Below are 18,505 nucleotides of genomic sequence, written 5' to 3'. Positions count from 1 at the left end.
TGAAGCAGGTACTATTATTATTTCCATTTTACAGATAGGGAAACTGAGGTACAGAGAACTTGCCCCGGGTAAATAGCTAGTGAGGTATAGAGGCAGGATTTGAACCCAGGCAGCCTGGCTGCAATGTCAATGCTGTTTCCCATCATACTTTGCTACACATGCTATTTCTTCTTCCTGGAATCCCCTTCTTTCTTTTCTGCATAGGTGATTCCTACTCAGTCCCTCAGATCTCAGCTCAAATGTAGTTACTTCAGGGAAGCCTTCTCAGATTAGATATTTAACAGAAGATCCTGTTCCATACTTTCACAGTGCCCTATAGCACACTATCCCAGTTTATAATGATATGTTAGTATGATTGTGTGTTTAATGTTTGTCTCCCCCACTAGGCAATAAATTCCATGAACGCAGAAACTGTGTCTGCTTTGCTTAACAGTGTATCCCAGCACAGTACCTGGCACATTAACAGTGTTCAATAAATATTTATTGTTGGAATGGATGAACAAATAAATGACCAGGAAAAAGAGCATTTTTTGGCAATAGGAATACACATGAAAGAAAATAGAGGAGCAGGACTGAATAAGGAATTTTACAATTGAGATGATTCTGTGAACAGGTAAATTACTTATATTTTCTATAGTGAACCCTAGGAGGGAAGGAAATAAAGGAGGATAAGGGGAAGGAAGACAACAGATTGAATGAATGGTAATAATTATCACTGAGGAGGAAGGCCAGAGACGGAGTGAACACTAGACAGTTGGGAAACACTAGATTCCCATTGGGAAGAATGCTACACCAAGAAAACCTGACCCCCCCAAAAGGGTCAACCCAACCACCTGCCCTCTCAGCTCCTCTGCCAGAGCTACTGAGCTGCTGCACAGTCATACCGATACCACCACAAATTCATGTTCCTAGTCAGCTACTTCTTCCATTTCCGTGATTTTAAGCCTTCTGTGGTTACCTCAGTCCCTCTACCCTATCATCATCTGCTTGCTTGCTCTTAGAAGATGACCTTGCTTCCTACTTCACTGAAAAGATAAAGACTGTCAGGATGATAATTGCTCAATTTCCCTTCTTCTTCCTCTAAATTAGTGTCATTGTATTCTTCCTATCCTAACCTCTTTTCTTCTAGTCTTGGGGGCAAGTATCCCCTCTACTGTCTAAAGCAAAGCCCTCTTTATTTGTGCTCAGGATCTCAACTAAGAGATGACCCCTTATCAACTCATCCCTATTCTCAGTTTTAGTCTCTCCCAACTGGTTCTTTCACATGTTCAAGTCTCTTCCATATTTTAAAAACAAACAGATTTACATCCCTTGACCCTTGACTACCAGCTATTGTCTTCTTTCATCTTGCCTTCTTGAAAGAAGAGCCTAGCAACTTCCTCCACTTCCTTATCTAGCATTCACTGTCCATCCCATAGCAATCTGCTCCTATCATTCCCCTGACCCTCTTCTCACTGCAGTCATCAATAGCCTCCTTGTTGATTAAAAAAAGAAAATCAATGGACACTTTTCAACCCTTATCTTACTTTACACTTCTTTATAAATTTATACTTTCAGTAGCCCTCCTTGTAACTTTCTTCTCTTGTCTTCCATGAACCACTGATTTTCTTCCTGCCTGTTTGCTCCTTCTTCATCTCTCTTGTCTTCTACTCCTTTCTCCCTTCCTTAAATGCTGCTGTTACCCCTGAGTTCTGTCTAGGCTTCTTCTCTCTTCTTGTCCATTTGCTCATTCAGCAAATATTGAGGAAGTGCCTTTAACGCGCCGGGCACTCTTTGATCTCATCCACTCCATAACTTCAGATACCATCTAAATGCTGATGACTCTCAAATCTGTATCTTCAGTTCAGACCTCTCTACATTAAACCCACATACCCAGCCATGTTTGAACAACTCTACTTAGATGTCCCACAAGCCCTTCAAATTCAAAATGCCCAAAACTGAATTTCATCATTTCCATTTCCCTACCTGACCCCGTTTTTCCTCCTATATTCCCTGACTCAATGATTATTACTACCACTTATTCAGTTGTCCAAGCAAGAAACCTGGGAATCAACTTTGAGTCTCCCTACCTACCCTTCCACGTCACATGTGTCACCACATTTATAAGCCCTATACATTCTACCTCCTTGTCTTTTGTTTCTAATTTGTCCCCCTTTCTTCATCTCTATCGGTACTGTCTTTAGTTCAGGCCATAGTTCTCACCTGAGTTATTATAATACCCTAATTTATTTTCTTACTTCTAGTCATACCCACCTCTAATCCACTTTCTATATACTTGCTAGAGTAATCTCATTTCAACATGTTACCCTCTTACTTAAATCTTTCAGTGGCCCCCTACAGCTTTCAGGTTGAATTCCAAATCCTTTAACAAGTCATATAAGGACCTTCGGGATCTGACTCCTGCCTACCTCTCTTGCCTCATCTCTCACTGCTCACTTCTTTATCAGTGAAATCTCCAGTGCCACTCCCTAATCTTAAATATGACCAAAAACCTGTTAATAGGAGTTACTTTAAGATTTCCCCAAAGTAACATAATGCTTAACCAACATCTCTAAACTTCTGGTAGAGAAGAAGCTGAGAAATAGGAGCTCTATCATTCCACTCACACACTTGTAATTTTTCCCATCAAATGTCAAGTTCCTTCTACCTGTTGCTTCAGACGATTAAGTTCAGCTCTCTGGGGATCAATATTAACAACAGGTTTGTTCTTGATTTTTCTTGCTCTGTCAGCATAGCGAAGAGTATTTAATGTTTCCTCTAGATTGGAGTCAGCAGGACTCACACAGGCTATCATAAGAGTGTGGCTATTACCTCCTAGAGAATCTGAAAAAGAACAAGGGAAGGAAATGAAATCAAACAAGTAGGATGCAAGCAAAACTGTCCATTTGGGTTGGTGACTTCAATCTCAGAGCTGTAAGAAAAAAAGTCTTAAGTATCTACAAGTTTCCTATTGTGTCAATATAAAAACATTAAGATTTTTGTTGTATAAAATGATATAGTTTAGAATCCTATTGCATGTGTCCTCGTTCTTAAGAGAGACTGTGACTTCAGTAGTTAATCAGGTTAAAACAAAAAAAAACTTACTGGGCCAAGTAAGTTAGGAGTCACTATTAGGATTAAAATTTCTTAGGATGCCCCCTCTAGGTAGATCTTAACTCCTTAGGGAATTCTGCTTATCAGCAGTAATAAAGGCAGTAACTAAGTTCATTTTCAGGTACAAAGTACTAAGTACAGTTGACACGCTACATACAGATTTTTTGGCTCTCAAAGCCATATATGAAGACATTTTTTCCATTACCTTAGAAGCCTGCTTGCCAACAGGTCTCTCTCCTGTTTATCAACTAGACAGGTCTGTATGTAATAGTCCAAAAATCTGGCTTTTTACCTGTTCTATCTTTGCTTTCTCAGCACTATCATTCTGAGTTACTCTCTTATTCTTAGAGGCACTTTGGGCTTACCTTGAAGCAGTCGAGTCAACTTGGAATCTCTGTAGGGCACAAAGCCACCCTTTTTGTCATCTCCAAGAGCACTGATTACATTTCCCAAGCATAGGAGGCCTCGGTTAATATTAATACCTAATAGCAGGAAACAAAATTTAAATTGCTTGGTAACATATACCCATGTTACCTGGGTAACATCTAACATATACCTATCCTGAGAAAGAGATAAGAAATAAAGACCCTATAGAAATATTACATCAGCAATCTTAAAGAAACCTCTTAATCTTGTTCACTTTTCTGAGAGTGCCTCTTTTTTTTTTCAAACAGAAAGCTTTATAGAAATGAAAAACAACAGTATTTAAAAATCTTTAGTGTCCTTATCAGATATTCTTATGCTCTTTGGGAAACAGGCCATATTTTTCCTAGGTTGTATGGGTAGAAATGGGAATAAACATAATGCTGGTAGAAGTTGGTGATATCCACTCTGATATTTTACTTTCTTTCCATCTCTTCCTCTTTCAAACAGTTGGTCTTCCAGTTAAGCAAAGTTCAAAGGACAAAGATGAATGCACAATTGAGTCTGTTGGCACTTCTTGCCCTTTCCCATGGAAACAAAGCAGAGAGACAGATAATGATCACCATGACAATAACCACTTGTATAGTTATTTACAAGTGGTTATATACATTATCACACTTTTAATATACATTATCACACTTAATGCTTAAATTAATGCTGTGAAATTACATTAAAAGCTATTTTTTATTATCATTATTTTAACTATCATTTTCAGTTTATTGATTATAGAACTAGCTCAAAGGTTAAATGACTTGTCTAAGGTCAAGTGGTACCACTAGCGGATGAGTGGTAGGCCTGAGATTCCATCTCAGGATTGCAGTCAAATCCTATGCTCTTTCTATTATACCACAGTGAAATACCTTTCCTCTTATTGCTTTAAATAGAGTAAAGGTTCTTTTCCACTTCTTAAATTCCAAGGTTTACTTTTTAAACATTATAATAATCTCTGAGGTCCCTTGAAAGCCCCTGACCCTCCCATGGTTATGTTTATCATGGAAAGTCTATGTAGTATAATGGTTAAGTGCATGGGCAATGGTGTCAGATAGACCTAGGTTCTAATCCTGGCTCTGTCACTGATTAGCTATGCGATTTTGGGTAAGCTCCTCTATAAAATGAGGCAAATCTACCCACCTCGTTAGGTTGTGGTGGGGAGTTAACAAGATACTTTGCACAAAACAAAGTTAAATGATATATAAATGGCATCATTATTGTTAGTGCTGTACTACTTTACTTATTCAGCTGTACTTTGGACTCCCTTATAACCTGAAACAATTATATCTACAAGATCCTGAACTCCAAAATTCCTCTCTGCATCCTACTACTATCCTTCCATTTCTTTCATGGATCCTGTTCTTCACCCTTATTGTGGCTACAAATTTACTGACGCTTTCTTTCTTTTTTCTTTTTTCAGCTGCACCACGTAGCACGTGGGATCTGAATTTCCCAACCAGGGATCGAACCCGTGCTCCCTGAAGTGGAAGCGTGGAGTCTTAACCATTGGACTGCCAGGGAAGTCCCTATTGACACTTTCTAATACTCCCAGTAGATCATCCTTCCTGGGCCTTAAACTACCTATTCCCCGCGGTCAATCATTTCAGTTATGTTTTCCCAAGCACTCAGTAGACCCATGACCTTCTGCCATTCCTACCATGTCAATTCCCAGGCCTAGGTTAAACCAACTGTGTGTGTGTGTGTGTGTGCGCACACGCGCGCATGTAAGTTTCTGAAAGTCACATAATGAAATGGACTGGATCCATCCATTATAAAACACACTATCTGACCTTGGCTGAACCCTTGGCCAATAGACAATCTTCTCTTCTTCATTCTTCCTTCACCACAGCAGCTATTCTAAACACTCATCATTTCCAAGACTGGAAATCTACCTTCACTCTATTAGTAGATGATTTCAACAAATACATTATGGTGATCAATTATTCACAAGGGCTCCCTAACCTTCCCTCTCCTCACTTCACAGTCTTTCCTTTGCTGTTACTGATTCCTTTGTCCTTCTCCTTGTTTCAGAGGAGGAAATGACTACCTTTATTTTCCCTTCAGCCTCTGCCAGTGTTTCTATTCCCTCCATTTTCCCAGGGACCCTGGATCCCTCGATCTTCCCCCTCCTTCTTAGATCTTCAATTTATTTTTCCTTCACGAATTCCTTCTTTTCAGTCTATACACATGCTCAAATCTCCCCAACCTAAAACAAAAACAATTCCCTCAAGCAACTATCTCTTTCTTTTCCCTTTATTGCAAGTTGGAAGGGGTACCATTTTTCAGGGCCACTTATCCCATCCAGGATGTGAAGGAGATCCTGCTGAGATTGATCAAACCTCACCAATGCCTGTACTAATCCTCATATTAGTTCACTCCTTTCTCTTCTTTCCCCCTTTTAGCCAAACAGAACATTGTGCCATCTTATTGGCCCATATCCCATCTAGGATGTGAAGGAGAGACTGCTGAGGTTTTTCAAACCTGCTGAGCAAAATGTCCAATCTATAGTTCCACAGGAACAACAATAAAAGTCCAGATGAGCCTTGAGAAGAAATTATGGCTACTATGATCTAAGCAAGAAGCACAAACTTAAGGATAAAAAGGCTGATTTTTTTTTCTTCAAATGAGAGTTGGAGTTTTGGAATAGATAGGAGCAAGGGAAATGAATGTCCCTTTGGAAAGAAATCATCACAAAACAGCATTTGATTTCCTGTTGTTAAGAGAAAATTCTTGACATGGTTGGAGATTATATATCATAAAGACTGGGAAGAACATGTCTGCAGAGACTTAAAAGTTCTAATCAAGGATGGCTATGGAGAAAATGCTCAGATAAAATTATAAGACCAGAAGTTCCTCTTCTCTCTAAAAGATTGAGAACAGACCAAGTGAGGAGAGGATCAAGAATACTACTTAACAGCTTCGGGTATTTGTTCACTAGGGCAACAAATAAATAATAAAGTAGAGATTTTAACTTTAAAAAGGGACTAGAACTTCACAAGTATCATGGAGGCACGTTACAATTGGTTTCACAACTAGAATAAAAGGGTATATTGGTAACAGGAGAGAAAAACGAGGCAGAAGAGAAACGAAGCAGCAGCTCTCAACTGGGGACAATTTTGCTTCCTGCAGGACATTTGGCAATATCTGGAGACATTTTGGTTGTCACAATCTGTGAGGTCAGGGGGAGTGCTACTGGCATCTAGTGGGTAGAGGGCAAGGATACCACTAAACACCCTACAATGCCCTGGACAGTCCCTGCCCCCCAATATTGTTTGACCCAAAATGTCAATAGTGCCACAGCTGAGAAACCCTGCTCTACATGTGAAGAAAATATGTATGAGCCTAAGGCAAGTAGCACAGCCAAGAAAATTAGGGTGAAAAACATAAGTAATATGATAGTATAGATATGGTCTGCCTATCTAGAAGGGGAATGATCTATTACTGCACTAGATCACAAGACTTACAGGAGTAACTACTAAGAGGGGATACAGTGGAAAGGAACTTGATTGGGAGATAGAATCTTAGTTCAAACTCTGCCTCTCCCACTTATCAATGTGTGTGACCTTGGACAAGCCACTAAAACTTTCCTTTATCCATAAAACAGGTGTAATACATACCTTACCTCATGAGGCTATGATAAAAATCAAATGTGATCTATAAAGTGCTACCTACATGTAAGTTATTATTATTATTATTTTTTAAATTTTTATTTATTTACTTATTTTTATTTTTGGCTGTGTTGGGTCTTCGTTTCTGTGCGAGGGCCTTCTCTAGTTGCGGCAAGCAGGGGCCACTGTTCATTGCGGTGTGTGGGCCTTTCACTGTCACGGCCTCTCTTGTTGTGGGGCACGGGCTCCAGACGCACAGGCTCAGTCGCTGTGGCTCACGGGCCCAGTTGCTCCGCGGCATGTGGGATCCTCCCAGACCAGGGCCCGAACCCGTGTCCCCTGCACTGGCAGGCAGACTCTCAACCACTGCGCCACCAGGGAAGCCCAAGTTATTATTAATAGGATAGAGGAACTTAGATAATCTGGATATTTGCTAAGTTACATGACAGTGAAAGCAGAGCACCCAATAAATTCCTTATCTATTCTGATGACAATTTCTTCACCAAAAAGATACTGCAAGTGAAGAAGGAAATGGCAGTATCTTGAAGTTGGCCTTCAAGTTGACACACATGGAAGAACTGATTATGTAAGTAAAATGATGAGAATCTGGTTGTAGGGGACCAAGGTGCATGGTCAGACATCAGTATGCTAGATGGTAAGAAAACGTATCTCTAAAATTCAGGAAAAAAGATAGTTAAGTTTCTGGTACAGAAAGTCTGAAGAGGGAAAAGTATGAAAGGCTTTCAAAAAATAAAATTGTAATTATCTAGGCACATATTATTCCAATAAAAAATTGATATAGCTTCATAGGAACCAATGTAACAAATAAAATTATATACAAAAAGAACACAGAGAGCATTAGAGGAAATTCTGTTCAAACACAGGAAACTGACCACCAGCATTTCTTTCCCCCCTAAGATACCACTAAAAGGAATTTAAAAAGTAATAACCCGTAAGATCACAGAGCACAGGAGAGGAAATATCCATAGACAAGAGGTTTCAATGTGTTTTTAGAGCACAGGTAGAGAAGCAATAACTGACTCAGCAAGGTGGAGGAGCCTCAATCTAAAGTGCCTGCAGAGGGACAATAATGACCATGACAGTGATAATAACAGCTAAGTTTATATAGTGTTTACTATGAGCCAGATACTGTTCTAGGAACTTTATACTTATTACCTTACTTAATCCTCACAATAGTCCTATAAAGTATGCATCAAGTATGATTATGTCTGTTGACAGATATGAGAGCTGAGGCACAAAGAGATTAGGTAACTTGCCTAAGGTCACATAGCTAATAAGTGGCAGAGTCAGGATTCAGATGGAGGCAGTCTGGCTCCCAAGTCCATGATCTTAACCTCTATGCTCTATGGAAATGAGCAAATTTGCTCACTTAGAGGCACCAGGTACCTTCGAAAGAGGAGAGATTTGAGGCTGAAAAGATGGGGTTGGTAGAAAATATATTTAAAGAAAGCTTGAACTCTCACGTCGCCCCTCCAGAGCCATGTGACTACTGTGTCCCCCATTCTCAACCATTTCCAGTCTACTTAATGGGATAGTTTTTCCAATACCCACCCATTAAATGTTGGTATTCTCTTGGGACTGTCTTAGGCTCTTTGCTTACTATATATACTCTTCCTGGGCTATCTCATCCTTGCCTAGAGTTCCAATAAACACCTATATTAATGACTTCCTCAAATTCCCATCTCCAAACCAGACCTCTTTCCTACTGTCCAAAGCTATATTTTGTCTGCCTACTGAATAACCTCCAGTGGGCTGTGCCCACGTGGCATTGCATAACACAAACTTGAACAACACAGAATTCATCTTTCAGTGCAAATCTATTTCACTTCCAGCACTGTTCCTTTTCATTGTCTCACCACCTAACCAGTCATCCAACAAACAACAAACCTGTGACATCCTGGACTCTCCCTCTTTTCTCACCCCACACATCTGAGTCCTTATCATCATTTAGTGAATATGTTCAATATTCTAGGCACTGTGCTAGGCATTAGAGGTAGAAAGATGAATAAGTCACAATCCCTACTCTTGAGGAGTTAAAAATCTAAAGGGAGATAGACACACCAACAAAAAATAATTGCAAATATAATGTTAAAGGAAAAGGTAAGTATAGTAAAAATGGGTTCTCATAGGAGTGGGAATTGAAAATTTGAGCTGAACTGTGAAGAATGACTAGGACAATGCTGATGGAGGAGGGAAGAGTAGGAAAGAAGAATGTAAGGTCATTCCAGGCAGAGAAGTAACATGTCAAGGCACATATTTGTGAGAGAGCATCATACATTTAGGAACTACAGGGAGTTCAACAGGAAAATAATGCAAGTTATGAGATAGAGAGTAACAAATAATGAGGCCAGAGGACAGTTAGGGACAGATCATAAAGAGCATGAAAGATATGTCATGCTCAGGTATTTGTGTTTATCCTGTAGGACAGTGGTTTTCAAATTGTGTTCCTCAGAACCTTAGGGATACTTTAGGGAACCACAAAAATACTGCAGAGTTTCTGCAACTGTAATTTGGATTTTGTTTTAAAAATTATTTCTATTGTGGTAAAATATATATAACATAAAATGTACCGTTTTAACAGTTTTTAAGTGTATAGTTCAGTGGCATTAAGTACATTCACACTGTTGTGCAACCATCACCGCTATTTAACGTTATTTTAACTATTTTAAAAACTGCATTTAAGGGACTTCCCTGGTGGTCCAGTGGTAAAGAATCCGCCTTCCAATGCAGGGGACATGGGTTCGATCCCTGGTCGGGGAACTAAGATCCCACATGCCACAGGGCAACTAAGCCTGCACGCCACAACTAGTGAGCCCCCGTGCCTCAATCAGAGAGCCTGCCTGCTGCAAACTACAGAGCCCATGTGCTCTGGAGCCCACATGCCGCAACTAGAGAGAGAAAAACCTGCATGCCACAACTAGAGAGAAGCCTGCGTGCCGCAACGAAGATCCCGCATGCTGCAACGAAAGATCCCGCATGCCACAACTAAGACCCGACGATGCAGCAAAGACAAAAAACCCTATATTGTTTTTTAAAAAAACCTGCATTTAAATGGCTCATTCCAATGTGCTATAAAGCAAATCTTTTTTTTTAATAGATCTTTATTGGAGTCTAATTGCTTCACAAAACTGTGTTAGAATCTACCGACACATTATCTTGCACAGCAAGATTAATTAATTTTTCTGCAGTCTTTGAAAATACCTCTATTATTTGTACATATGTTTGAATTTTTTGCAAATGTGTAATTTAAGGTTGTGGCTTTGCACTAGACTTTTGCCCAGTTCACATGCACACTCACGGAAAACTGTACAGATAATTATACCACTGTAGCACATGAGCTTGTACTGAAACACCAGACAGAGGCAGTTACTCAATTCATGTGCTCATCACTGCGTCATAGTTGGTTGTGTGGTACCAAATGAATATGGAACTCAACATGTTATGATATACTATTAAAGATGGTTTCACAATCTAATTGTCCATTGATGGATGAATGAATAAAGAAAATGTGGTACACACAGAGAGAGAAATATTATTCAGCCACAAAAAGGAAGAAAATCCTGCCTTTTGCAACATAGATGGACCCTGAGGGTATCATGCTGAGTGAAATAAATCAGATGGAGAAAGACAAATACTGTGTGTCCTCACCTTATATGTGGAATTTAAAAAAAGCTGAACTCATAGAAAGAGAGTAGAATAGTGGCTGCCAGAGGCTGAGGGGTGGGGGAAATGGGAAGATGCTGGTCAAAGAGTACAAACATCCAGCTATTAGATGAATAACTTCTGGGTATCTCAAGTACAGCATGGTGACTATAATCAACAGTACTGTATTATGTACTTGATGGCTGTTAAGAGACTAAATCTTTTTTTAATTAAAAAAGTTTATTGAGATAACGTTGGTTTATATCATTATATGTTTCATGTGCACATTACATTTCTACTTCTATATGTCCTACAGTATGCTCACCACCAAAGTTTTAGTTTCCATCCATCACTATACAGTTGATTCCCTTTACCCATTTCATCTTTCCCCAACCCCTTCCCCTCTGGTAACCACTACTTTGTTCTAAGGGAGTAAAGCTTAAATGTTCTCACCACACACACACAAAAATGGTAATCATGTGAGGGGATGGAGATGTTAACCAACCTTATTGTGGTAACCATTTCACAACATATACATGTGTCAAATCATCACATTGTACACCCTAAATGTAACATATGCTATATGTCAAGAATATCTCAATAAAGCTGGAAAAAAAAAGAAAATGTGATGGTGCATATGAAGCACTTAGCCAATGGCACTCAAAAAAAAAAAAGATTGTTTCAGTGCTTCTTGTAAGCTTTGTGTCTTGTTAGACATTTATAGCTATTATATAACATATTAGGAAATATATCGTTAGTGATCCAACATTGAATTTAAATGTCCTATCACTCCTCATTGAAGCTCCTAGATCAGTTTAATAATTGAAGAGATTGTAAAGTGGGCTGTTAAAAAATGTTTATAACTCATAATTATGTATTAGTATGAATCAGGATTTTCTTGATAATGTGTGACAAGAAAAAAATATAGAAAAAATAGATACAAAACCTTAAATAAGATTGTAGCTGTCATCCAGAATCCCCATCATGTTATATACTAAGAACTAAGAGTGTTCACTGGAGCTAGTGTGTAATAGCAAAAGTCTGGAACCAACCTAAATGTTTATCAATAGGGGAATGGTATAATAAATACAGTGGCATATCTATACAATATATGGACATGAAAAAGAATACAGGAGAGATGTATATACTGATATGGAACAATCTCCATAAATACAGGGTAGATTAGAACAGAGTGCATAGTATGCTTCCATTTATACAGAAAGAGAGAATGTCTAAAGACATAGACTAGGGATTTGGGGAAAGAGAAAAAGTTACTTTTCATTATACTGCATTAAAAAAACCTTTTTATTTTGAAATAATTATAGACTCACAGGAAGCTGCAAAGAAATGTACAGCAAGGTCTTGTGCACCATTCACCCAGCCTCCCCCAATGGTAACATCTCACATAACCATAGTACACTATCAGAACCAGGAAATTAGCATTGGCACAATCCCCAGATGTTATTCAGATGTGACCAATTTTTACACATACTCTGTGTGTGTGTGTGTGTGTGCGTGTAGTTCTGTGTAATTTTATCACATGTATAACTTCATGTAATGATCACCAAAATCAAGATATAGAACTGTACTATCATCACAAGGCTCTCTTGTGCTGCCCTTTATAGGCACACCTACCTCTTCACCCTCCAATCCCTAACCCCTGGCAATCATTAAGCTTTCTCGCCTATAATTTTGTTATTTGAAGAATGTATAAATGGCATATACAGTATGTAACCTTTTGAGACTAGTCTTTTTTTTTTCACTCAGCATAATAATAATCCATCCAAGGAGTCTGTTTTAATAGTTCATTCCTTTTTACTGCTAAATAGTATTACATGGCATGGATGTACCACAGTTTGTTCAACCATTCATTCACCTGCTGGTGGACATTTGAGTTGTTTCCAGTTTTTGGTTATTACAAATAGAGCAGCTATGATGAACATCTGTGTACAGGTTTTTGTGTGAACATACACTTTTTCAGGAATAAATGTCCAATAGTGCAATGTATGAGAAATTCAATTTCACCACATTCTTGCCAGCATTTGGTATTGTTACTATTTCTTCTTTTAGCTATTCTGAGAGGTGTACAGTGAAATCTCCTTGTGGTTTTCACTTGTATTTCCTTAATGACTAAGGATGTTGAACATCTTTTCATGTGCTTATTGCCGTTTGTATATCCTCTTCAGTGAAATATCTGTTCGTGTCTTGCTCATTTTCTAGTTGGATTATTTTTTACTATTGAGTTTTGAGAGTTCTTCATATATTCTAGATACAAGTCCTTTGCTGGATGTACTGCATTTTTTTACCATGAAAAATTTTATGATATGCAATAGACAGAAAGAAATTGTTATCATAAAAATAGCTATACTAGGGGCTTCCCTGGTGGCGCAGTGGTTGAGAGTCTGCCTGCCAATGCAGGGGACACGGGTTCGAGCCCTGGTCTGGGAAGATCCCACATGCCGCGGAGCAACTGGGCCCGTGAGCCACAATTACTGAGCCTGCGCATCTGGAGCCTGTGCTCCGCAACAAGAGAGGCCGCGATAGTGAGAGGCCCGCGCACCGCGATGAAGAGTGGCCCCCGCTTGCCACAACTAGAGAAAGCCCTCGCACAGAAATGAAGACCCAACACAGCCATGGATAAATAAATAAATTAATTAAAAAAAAAAGACTATATAAATTAAAATCACAAGTTTAAAAAAATAGCTATAATATTCTTATTGTTTGAAGATTGACCTACTCAATGTTATAAATTTGAACTTACAAAATAAATTTATGTGAATTTAAAATCTGTTTTTAAATTTATTTCAGCTGTTAGAATTTGTTTTAAGACTTCATTTTAAAAAGAGTTCCTCTGCTTTAAAAAGAAGGCAGATTAAAAACATCTATTGTAGATGATGGACACAAATGAAAGATTTTAAAGAAGGAATAAACATGATCAAATTTAGATTTCAGAAATATTACTTTGGTAGTCATTTGGAAGGCAGATTTGGGAGTAAAAAACTGGTGTTTAAGAAACCAGTTAGGAGGTTATTTTTTTTTTTTGAGGAAAAGATGGACAATTTAATATATTCTGTTGGGGAAGATGGCTATCCATATGGAAAAACATAAAACTAAGTTGCTACCTCACACCACACGTAGTTATAAATTCCAGACAGATTTAAGACTTTTTTTAAAGAAGAAAACATAGGAGAAATGCCTTTATGTCTGTATGACTACACTGAAATTCTATTTATATAAAAAACCCAATACTTTATATGACAAAAGACATCATACACTTAGTAAAAAGATGTGCCACAGATGCGGACAAAATATTTGGAACTCATAAAACTGACCACTTATGTCCAGAATATATGAACTCCCTCTCCCAATTAATTTTCTAAAAAGTCAATAGAAAAAGAAGCAAAGTATTTGAGTTGGCAATTCACAGAATTTAACAGATAACAATATAGGACATATAAAACACAAATAAGTTTTTAGTATAAGTATGTCCTGTGTATCCTGTATTCCTAGTATATCTGTGTCCTGGGCTTCCTGTGGTTTATTTGGCAACTTTACTGAAAAGACAACCTTACTAGAAATCAAAACATACAAATTACAACAACAATAAAATTTTGCATCCATCAATTTAGCAAAAATGATCAAATTAATAATATTTGCTGGTGGGTGTGTAAAAGGATATAAACTCCTTAGAGAGGATTTTGCAATACCTACTAAAGTAAAAAACGTTCATTACAATATGACCCAACAATTCTACTTCTGGGTGTCTATCAAGAAACTTTCTCATCAGTGCATAAAGAGACATGTACAAGGATGTAATTTTAATAGTTCAGTTGAGCGATCGCTAAGGACTGGAACCATGGGAGAGGAATGAAGGAGATAGAAGGTGTTTAAGACATAAATATGACATGACCAAGAGACCTTTTGGATGTGGGAGACGAGAAAGAAAGAGGATGAATACAACATGTACTCATATTCCAGGAATAAGGCAGATATTCATATATCCGGCCAGACAACAGTTATGGAACGCCTACTGTGTGTCAGACACAGTCTTAGCACAGGTGGCAAGAAAATATGAACTGGTCACTACCTTCAAGGAAATCAAAGTTTAATGAGAAAAAAAGACAAATATAATTACAGTGAAAAGGGAGAATGCTGTGAGACGTGGTAGGGTGACAACTGACTGGGAAGAGAGATAATCTTCTATATCACGATAAGGCTTTGGATTACAGGCTTTTAGGTAAATGCATTTGTCAAAATTCAGCTACAATACACTTAAAATTTGTGCTTTTCATTGTACATTTTACATTAAAAATCTAAAGAAATATTAAGCTCCAGTTAATAATATGTAAGCTTAAGAATTTGGGAGAAAGTACACTAATGTGTGCAATTTACTTTAAAAATGCGTTTTAAAAAAGAATGTGGATTAATGAGTGGATAAATGGACAGATATAAAGCAAATATAGTAAAATATTAATGGCAGAATCCAGATGCTAGGTGTAGGGATGTTCCTGTATAATCTTTCAACTTTGTTGTATCTTTGAAAATTTTCATAATAAAGTGTTAGGAAAAAAATACTATGGGAGCACCAACTGATGGAAAGACTTCAACCCAAAGTAGAGGTTTCATAGGTGGGTGACATCTGAACTGTGAACTGAAATATTAGTAGGCATTACCAGTCAGACCAAAAGGGAAAAAGAACTCAGGCATTCAATGAGGGCCAATGATGACATGTCAGGCACTATGCCAGGCCCCTGGGGTTCAAAGATGAATAAGACATAGTTCCCCCTTTTGATTAGCTTCCTGTCTACTGGGAGTCAGCCAGGCAAGGTGATGACTGTAGTACAGAGTTGGGGTAGTGTTAGTGTAGGAAAGAGGTAAGCACTAGATGAGGGAGGTGGGAGTGGAAGGAATTGGAGGGGGTCAAAGGACTGGAGCTGGTTCAAGGGGATGAAATTGGAGCTGAGTAGTGAAGGCCGAAATAGAATTAGCCACGTGAAGACAGAGGGAAGGCATTTATAGCAGAAGGAGCAAGATGTACAAAGACACATAGACAAGCGAGAACATAGCACACTTAGTATGGCTAGGCAGATTCTGACAAAGGGCTGAGGAGAGGGGAAGCTAGCCAGGTAGGCAAGGCTAGAGCACAAAGGCCTTGCTAAGCAGCGTGGCACAAAGCGAGGAGCTCTGAAAAGAGCTCTAAGCAGGGATATCCCGTTTAGGGAGAACATGCTGCTGCTGGTTGGTAGATAACTTGAACAGGTGCCTGACTGAAGATAAGGAATCCAGTTGGAAAGCATGCTATAAGCTAACAATGAAGGCCTGAACGAAGGTAGTGGTAGTAGGGTTAGAGAAAAGAAAGTGACTTGAGAGATGAGAAAGTAAGACTGACAGGACTTGGTGACTGATGGGATTGGGAAGAGGAGTCAGAGTGAAGGAAGAGTATGGAGTGATGCCCTGGTTTCTGGCTTGGGTGACTGGGGGAATGTTGATATTATTGAATACAGGTAATGGAGGGGCAGGTTTAACAGAGGCAGGGAAGGATGGGGAGTTCAGCTTCAGATACGTGGAATGGGAGGTACCTGTGGGACATTCACAAATTGCCCCACAGGCAACTACATTTATAGGCTGAAATGTAGATGCAAGATATGGGCAGGAGATAGAGGTTTGGGATCAGCAGCATATGGGTAGGAGCTATAAGCATCTAAGTGAGCGAGACCACTTAAGATGGTGCGGAGGGAGCAAGGTGATGGGCTTGAACAGCGGGAAGAGAAAGAAAAAAATCCCAGGACAGAACCTGGGCTATGTTTCAAGTATGTGTGGGTGGAATAAGAGGAGCCGGAGAAAGAGTGCTCAGAAAAGTAAGAGGAAACCCAGGAGAGGGTAGTGTCACAGATCCACGGGAGGAATGAGACTGTCCAGAAGAAGGGGCAGGGTGTCAGACACAGTGGAGTCACCAAGTAAGAGGAGGACTGAAAATAGCCTAATGGATTCAGTTATTCCGGTCATTGGTTGATCTCAGCAGGGACAGTTTCAATGGGATGAGGATGGAGGGCTGCCAAAAAAGCAGAGTGAAAGGAAAAGGGAAAAGAGCAGTAGTATGAGGAGGATCAAGGATTTTGTTTGTTTTAAAATGGGAGAAACACATTGGTATGCTTCTATGCTGAGGGGGAAAAGCCAGTAGAGAGGGAAAGGTTAAAAACACAGGAGGAACAGGGGTGCTTGATGAAACCAGGTTTCTGAGGCAGTAGGGAAAAGAAAAAACCCAGCATATACAACAGCACAGAGATCTGAAACAACAGTACTGTTTGGAAAGCAATGAGTAGACTGCTGTGGGTGGATCCCTGAAGTTTGTGGGGAAGTGAAGCTGAAAATACAGACGGGCCAGAAAATGACCAGAGAGCCCCCTGGTACTACAGAATTTTAGAGGAGAAGAAATACATTAGAAGATGAAATGGTTACAAAAGGTGACATCGAAAACCTCAAGACTTAAGTTGGACCTTGAAAGATGGCTATGTTGTAGATAGTTTGATGGGGGATGGGGAGAATGACTTCATTCTGGGAGAGAAGAGGAGACAGATGTGATGAAAGTACACAGAAGCCAGAATTAGCAGGGCATGTTGTGGAGGCCATGTAGCTGGAGAGGAGAGTGTGGGCAGGAAAGCTGTGAAAGACAGCTGAGGAGGTAAATGGGATCAGGGTACAAAGGTTCTGGAAGGCCTAGCTACGGTTTTTCGACTTCATCCTATAAGCAGTGATGTGCCACTTAGTTTCTAAGCAGGGGAGGTGTCATGGACAAAGTGGTATTTTAAGAAGATTAACATGGCTATGGTATTTAGAAGGAATGCCTCCTAGGAGTGAAAGTGTTAGGAGGCTCCTGACCAGGTGTGCTGGGTACGGCACGGACTTTGCAGAGGCAGGAGGAACAGACTGCAAGTGGGTGAACCTCCACAATATTGCTAAGGAAGAACTAACAGCAGGTGATGGGTACTCATTCCTTGTCAAGGAAATGATGCTGAGTACAATAATTAGCATATTATTAGGAACAGAAAGAAGAAAAGCAAAAGAGACTGAAAAGGAATAGTCTGAGTTAAGAAAAGAACTAGGAAAGTGAACATTCACAAACCAGAAGAGTTTCAAGAAGGGTATGTTCAAGTGGCAATGCCACAAAGAAGTCAGGTAAGATGGACACTAAAAATAACCAATTCGTTTTGGTAATTAAGATATCAATGGTGGAGGAGACCTTCAAGATGGCAGAGGAGTAAGACTTGAAGATCACCTTCTTCCCCACAAATACATCAGAAATACATCTACATGTGGAACAACCCCTACAGAACACCTACTGAACGCTGGCAGAAGACCTCAGATCTCCCAAAAGGCAAGAAACTCCCCACATACCTGGGTAGGGCAAACGAAAAAAGAAAAAACAGAGACAAAAGAATAGGGATGGGACCTTCACCTCTGGAAGAGAGCTGTGAAGGAGGAAAAGTTTCCACACACTAGGAAGCCCCTTCACTGGTGGAGATGGGGGATGGGCGGGGGGGAAGCTTCAGAGCCATGGGGGAGAACACAGCAACAGGGGTGCAGAGGGCAAAGCAGAGAGATTCCTGCACAGAGCATCGGTGCCGACCAGCACTCAGCAGCCCGAGAGGTTTGTCTGCTCACCCGCCGGGATGGGTGGGGGCTGGGAGCTGAGGCTCAGGCTTCGGAGGTCAGACCCCAGGGAGAGG

At 39.6% G+C, this 18,505-nt stretch overlaps 1 protein-coding gene across 3 annotated transcripts in view; it reads right to left on the bottom strand.

Annotated features, from left to right (window-relative positions):
- KIF4A (kinesin family member 4A) overlaps nt 1–18,505 on the bottom strand; it is a 124,900-nt gene that overhangs the window by 71,211 nt on the left and 35,184 nt on the right. For all 3 annotated transcript variants that reach the window (XM_082445957.1, XM_082445958.1, XM_082445959.1), the window contains exons 7-8: nt 3,459–3,575; nt 2,648–2,823 (exon numbers count right to left, since the gene is read on the bottom strand). In XM_082445957.1, the coding sequence (XP_082302083.1) occupies nt 2,648–2,823; nt 3,459–3,575 (293 nt within the window). The remainder of the gene's footprint in view (nt 1–2,647; nt 2,824–3,458; nt 3,576–18,505) is intronic.

Source organism: Balaenoptera physalus, assembly GCF_965194825.1.
Source record: "Balaenoptera physalus genome assembly, chromosome: X".
Lineage (NCBI taxonomy): Eukaryota > Metazoa > Chordata > Mammalia > Artiodactyla > Balaenopteridae > Balaenoptera > Balaenoptera physalus.
Note: the sequence above shows the minus strand (reverse complement) of the source record. Positions and strands in the feature narration are given on the sequence as shown.